At 39.8% G+C, this 6793-nt stretch overlaps 1 protein-coding gene across 1 annotated transcript in view; it reads right to left on the reverse strand.

Moving 5' to 3' along the window:
- Positions 1–5062, reverse strand: part of STAM2 (signal transducing adaptor molecule 2) — a gene marked incomplete in the record, with an annotated part of 1442819 nt that extends 1437757 nt beyond the window's left edge. The window contains 1 exon segment of the mRNA XM_044074901.1: positions 4898–5062. Coding sequence (XP_043930836.1) covers positions 4898–4937 — 40 coding nt within the window.
- Between the last annotated feature and the right edge of the window lie 1731 nt (positions 5063–6793).

A 6793-nucleotide genomic window follows, 5' to 3' on the forward strand; every position in this document is an offset into this window, starting at 1 on the left:
ATCATTTTGAACTAATTCTGAGCATATCTGGGAGTTTCCTCCCAGGTTTCTAACATAGCTAAAGAAGGCCTTATGATTGTCTTTTGAGTCCTTTGCTATTTTTCTCTCAAAATTTGCTTTGGATGATTTTATGAGAGCTCTTAGCTTTTTACTTATAGTGATCAAAGGTGTCTTACCTTTTAAGGATTTTGCTCTATCTTGTAGTAGCTTCCTCCTTTTGTTGTAGAGTTTGTTTATGGCTGGGGTCCACCAGACTGGACGCATGCCTTTGGTACAAAGAGTCTTTGTTTTGCTTGGGATTGCCTGATCCATGCAGTCCTGCAGGTGCTGGTAGAAGGCATTTGTAAGTGATTCAGCGGCTTGAGTAATGTTTACTGCCGGCTCGGGGGCCTTAAAGGAGACCACACTAGTCTTTAGAATTGTGAAGTCGGCTTTCGAGAAGTTCTTTACTGTGGTCTTTTTTATTTCAGGTGGGGGCGGGATGAGGACCTCCAGCGAGATTAGTTTGTGATCTGATCTCACCAGTGAGGGGTATACTTCCGGTGTTGAACATTGTGCTCCCATGTTCATGATGATGAGATCAAGTATGTTTTCTCCTCTTGTGGGGATGGTGACTAGTTGCTCCATGGCATTTGAGTTTATGAATTCCAGGAACTTTTGGGCTAGAGTGTTTGGGCTTGAGTAGTGTTCCCAGTCTACATTAGGGTAATTGAAGTCACCTAGTATGATGGTGTTCGGAGATACATTTATCCCCTCCAGTGTTTTCAGGAAAGCCATGTGAGGTTCCTGAGTTTGCGAGGGTGGCCTGTAACATGCTACAAATTGCAGAGCAGTCTTGCCTATGGTTAATTGCACCTGGATGGTCTCCGATGCATCGTACGTTGCCACCAATCTTGAGGTGTGGGTGTCCTTGATGAATATGGATACCCCCCCTCCTTTCTTGGTATTGTCCGGATTTTGGGGCCGGAACGCATGATATGAGGTAAAACCTGATAGTGCTGGGGTGCTCTCAGGAGCCTTGAACCAGGTTTCTGTCACAGCACAGACATCGATGTTCTCCATACTGAGAAGGGCCTCGAGTGCGTGCATTTTGAGATTGAGACTTCTGGCATTGAGCAGCATTACCCTTAGTTTTTTTCCTTTATTGTGTTCTAGGGTGGTAGGTTTAGAATTTGAGCCTTGCCTAAAAAGGCACTATGGGGGTGGCAAGAGCCTTTGCCAATATCCGGAATCCTAGGGGTGACAGGTGCAAGCCGTCCCTTGCGAAGCAGCGTGGCTTGTCCAGCATGTCATCCCAGGCAGACAGACATTGGATCCCCTTTGAATGACACCAGAGTTTAAGCCAATTGTTAAAGCTGATCATCTTATCTCTGTATTGTGGCATCATTCTTGGTGAAGGTAGGATACTGCTCAAGGTCATACCTGCCTGGGCTACATAATCAGAGAGCTCCTCAATGTCTCTTTTCATGTAGTCCAAGGAGGTACGTCTCAGGTCGTTTACACCAGCGTGGACAATGACTGAGTCGTACTTGTACCTGCTGTTGAGAGACCTGAGTGCTTGAGTTATGTGGCAGATTCTAGCGCCCGACAGGCAGCTTACTGTGACCTTCTCCTTACTCAGTCTGGTGAGCGGGACGTCAGTGTGTCTGACTATGGAGTCACCAATGACGAGTGTGTCTGGCATTGTGTTTGGCCTTAAGGGCTGTGACTGTTTGACACTCTGACTGTGTGGTCTATGTGTTGCAGGTGTTGTGTTCTGAGGTGGTAGTTGTTTGGGTGTCTGCTTTGGTGGCCTCTGCTGTTTTGGTAGATTTTTGATCAGAGCCTCCGAGTATGTCTTTGTGTGTTTATGTGTATGATTTGAGGTTGTGATGGTACTATGTGAGACTGGGTCTATAGTGTGTGTGGTTACCTTCTCCTCCTGTCTGGTCTTGCCAGTCCTATGTTGAGAGAGCTCAGCCTCCAGTTTGGCCGTATAGTTGCATCTCTCGCATGTATTTGTGTTTTGTGGGAGGAGAGGGTTGTCTGTGTAAATGAGGCAATTGTAACATTGCCTCAATATTCCCAGGTTCACCAGCTGAGCAGGAGAGGACACTAGCAACTGATCCCTCGACATGCTAGAAGGAATAGACAAAAAAAACTTAAAAAAAGATTCCGGGGGATGTGGGTGACCGAGAAATGGGGTTAGCCTTTTGGGGTACTATCTATAACAAGAGTGCTGTATCAAGGTGATAAGTACTGTAGGAGCAAGTGCTAGGCTTTACAGATAGATAATAGTCTACTTTGGAGTCAAGTAGAGATGATCTTTTTAGTTATAGGATATGCTGATTTGATCAGTAGTATAGTTCGAGGAAGGTAGTTTTAAGGGAAAATTTGAAGAGTGGACTTTAGGTAGCCCGAATAGTTTAGACCTGATTAACCGCCGCTGCCCTAGTGTGCAACGGTGGCAACTCCGCGCTAAATCGCGCTTTATAGCAGGGGGCTGGAAAAAACAGGAAATTACCCAAAATGGCCATTGAATTACTAGTTTCTGTCTCTAACCACTCCTTTGAGGACAAACAGGCAGCTCAGTACTCCTTACTCCCACTAGTGAGTAAAGAAACTACCCTCTGGCCACACAAGAAAATGGAGGAATACAGGAACCCAATACAAAGCCCAGGGATCAGCAAAATCTGATCTCTGGAACAACTAGCTAGGAAGTTTAGGAAAGAAGTATTTTTTTTTTTTTTTTTTTCTTTTTTTGCAAACAGACAGAAAAAATACAATAAATGCTTTGGTATTCGACTAAATTGCTATCAAAGGCTAGTACACTTGAGTGTATAAGCCTGTTTGTTACTTTTAAGCAAAACTTTAGCCAACAAGTGCAATCAACAATTTAAGCACAGAAAAACAGGAAAAACAGGTAGTAATCCAGTATTATAGGCACAAACAGTAGTCGAAAAGCTCAAAAGATCGAAAAATGCAATAAACTGGGTTTGTCCCACAAAGCTATCAGGCGTCTTTTCAGGGGAAAGACAGAGATGGTATTCATACTGACTAATGTGAAATTTGGCCAGGGCACTGGGGAACATCCTCTTATCCCCTACTATTTCGATAGGTGCCATGAGATCTTTTACATCACCCTGTGCTACCACCAACTTACCCAGGTGGGTTCTTGGTTTAACATTTCAGTCCACAGGGTGACACACTCAGAAGTGCAAAATCACTCTTATGTTGCACTGCAGTGTCAGCGTAACTATTTGGTGCAAGAACAGAACCCACAGCCTTCTGCACCGAAGGTGAAATGCCATCTGTTAACTGCTTTTGTAAGGGATGCAAAAAATGTTTTAAGTACACTCTTTCATTCTATCTGAAAAACTATAGAAATTATGTGATCCACATAATCCTTATCAGTCAGAATTTACATTTATATCTACCTACAATAACAAGAAGGCTGTTTAAAATAAGGAAAAATAAAGTATCCAAATGCTTTTCTATAACAACTACAACTTATATCGCTACACAACTCAGCATTACTGAGTATTAAGCAACATCCAATATGAATAGCACTGCAGAACACCTAAAAAGTGGGATACAAAATTTTCCAAACCAAGAACTGATTTGGTTACAACACCTAAAAAAGCACACTACAATAAATGAAGTCTTCCAAACTGAGAAAATTGGACACAAAGCCAACTGCATCTAGCATATTAATTTGGTAGCTGCTCCAATTCCAGTACCTTGCACTATACTAGAAAAATGTCATGCCCTACCCGGGCTACCCCACCCCAAACACACAGACAACACTACACTAGAAGACAGAAAAAACTACACACACACAGTGACTGTGAAGATGAGGGCTTGCAAAAAAATGGCAACCCAAGATAATAGTTATATGAGCTGGAGGGGGGACCCCCACAACACGCAGGGCAGATATGACAAAATCCTTTGGTAAACAGGGAAACCGCTGGTGGAGGGTAAACTTCACCATCATCCTTGATATTATTAAAGTCCTTTGTTTATTTTTTTTTTACTAAGAGCTTAATCTGTGGAGCTCCTAACACTTCCTTTTACTATCATTTACTCTACTTTATACTGTAAACGGTGGGACAAAAGTTCAGCCACGCAGCTCAAAATCTAGCATACGTTCCCAGTAATGCAGGACGTCAACTGCTACTGATTCTACTGTGACATTCTGAGATCGTAAACATTACAATAAAACGGGATCTATACCTAATCATCTTACAAGATGCAAAGAAATGAAGAAACACACTTAAGCACACAAAACTGGCATACTGACAAGTGCTGTAAAACGTCTCCAATCTATCCACAAGTATTTCTAATTTAATGGCAATCTGCTACTACAGTGGGTTTCTCCAACAAGAAAACACCGTCAACAGTAACAAGACAGACATTATGTATGCCCACAACGGCGTTACTGGACTAAATAGGGATTAGGAACGAAGATGGGGAAAGGGCATTTAATTGTGGAATACAGTATCTCTAAAATCAGCTTGATCATAAAGCAAAACCATGACCCCAAGCTGACATCTAACATCAATAATCTTCCAGATAATGTCATGATCACATGAAATGACTCATCACAACTACCCTTAAAAAAACATTCAGCATACCATAAAACACATTCTGCCAATAAAAAAAGTTAACCTATCCAAGAAAAATATGGCCTGTGAAAACATAACAGTCGTCTCATGATGCCACTTAAAGAAAAAAGCTTCAATAACAATTCAGTACAACTGATTCACTTCTTTCTATATAACTAAACATTTAAAAATAAACTGACATATGGACATGGCTTCGTATACTGTTTCCAAAAACGCTGCTTTTACACCAGTTTCTGACATACTTCAACACAATAAACAATAAAACTCTAAAGTAATACCTTAGAACTACTCACCCACATCTTGATCAAAAGGGTTAGATCCAAAAAGAGGCATTTCCCCTCGTTACACACAAAACTAATATAAATACCGTAATATTTCTTTCTGGCCCACAATTACCCTCCCTACTCCATTAAACTACACTGACCAACTCAACTTCCGTAAATGTTATTGTCCACAAAACTGCCTGAAATAATGTCACAGAATAGAGGAGTATCGCTCTGGGAATGTATCATGAAATCGTTGTTTCAGATTACAAATATCAAGTGTCAAGTTGTGAGCTTTTCTCACCAGCTCTAGAGGTGTGAGTATCAGGCACAATATTAGACCACTATTAGTGGCCCTGTCTACACGGAACAAGGAAGTAATCTGTTATGTTACTGAAAAACCTGTTAGATGTTTGGTTTGGCATTACGGTTGCCACTTGTCCCACTTTGCGAGGGATAGTCCCTCTTTGGGCAGTTGTGTCCTGACAGAAAATTGTAAAAATGATATTTTAGGACAAAATTATTTCCTATATTTTATGCAATAGTTGCATAAACAGTTATTCTATATCTAAAATACCTAAATGTTATAAGAAACAGAATAAGCAACTAAAATGCTACAAGAATAAGCTTTTATTAGGCAAAAATTTTAAGTTCTAACTTTTGTACTGACCGTGGGTATGCGTCGGCCTGTAAAATCTGATGTTTGTACCAAAAATGTCCCACTTTGGCCATTTGAAAAGGTGGCAACCCTATTTGGCATTTGGTAATGTTAATGAGGTGAGAACAAACCCTCTTGTCAGTACTGTAGTATTTTGAATATTTCCGCAGTGTGTCGTCTTTTGCTGTATTTGGAAGTAACTAATGAAATGTAATTCTATTAGGCTATCATGTTACGTATAAGTACCCTTAGTGTACGCTTTTGAACTGCTATGAGAAAGGCATAAGTTCTAGTATCAAACTTATGAGTTACGCATTCAAAAAAACTAATTGTCACAATGTCTTTTTAACTATTTTCTACCATACCTCTCAAGTGTACCTCTACGAGGAACGTACCTCATTTGGCGTCTTAAAAAGTTCATGTTCCTCATAAGCCTAGTACTTATTATACAGCAGAAACTTCACATTGTTACATTTGTTAATGCCTGTTATGTACTTCACAGATAAAGATTCTAGTTGTCTACTGATGTACTATGTTCTTCATCTGTAAATATGTTCTAAGTAATTTCTATGTTAAATTGTTAATCGCTATGTAATCCAATGTAACTACTGTCTGTTTATTTTACTGTGGAGCTTTTCTCCCCGGGCCTCCGCTGAAAATGGACCCACATCCAGTCGGACACTCCCGGTCAACAAATTTAAATAAATAAATGAATAAAATTCCTCAATATTCCACATTGAAAGATTCTGTCACACATTCAGTGTTAGGAATATTTTTGTGTGAAATCCATGGTAAATAGAAATTAATCATATTAATTCATTAAAATATCTTCTTTATAAGTAAAACCAGCACATTTTAACAATTCTATGGTCTTCCTAGTTAAAGTTGTTAGCAAGCCATTAGTATGTGTTCCACATTTTGCCCATTTGTTCCACATTATGAGGGCTAGTGTTCCTCATTTTGGAGATGGAAGGTTGAGAGCTATGTTTTCTACTGTTTCTGTGTGCGTATGTTTCTCTCGTTTTATATACGTGCATGTAAGTATTACTTATGTATCCCTGTCAGTTGTTCAGGTTTTTTACTTCATATTTTTAGGCGGTTCCTCATAAAATTTGTTTTCTACCAAATTATGCAGAAATTAAGTCAATAAATAATGACAGACTTTTGAGTTTCATATCTTTAAAAATGCAAGCTAAAGCAAAGCCTCTTGGTCTAGTAAATTTCTAAATATATAAGAGCAATATTTAAGATCTTTCTGTGATTTTAGG

The sequence above is a fragment of the Protopterus annectens genome, chromosome 6.part0 (assembly GCF_019279795.1).
Source record: "Protopterus annectens isolate FY-2018-M chromosome 6.part0, PAN1.0, whole genome shotgun sequence".
Lineage (NCBI taxonomy): Eukaryota > Metazoa > Chordata > Ceratodontiformes > Protopteridae > Protopterus > Protopterus annectens.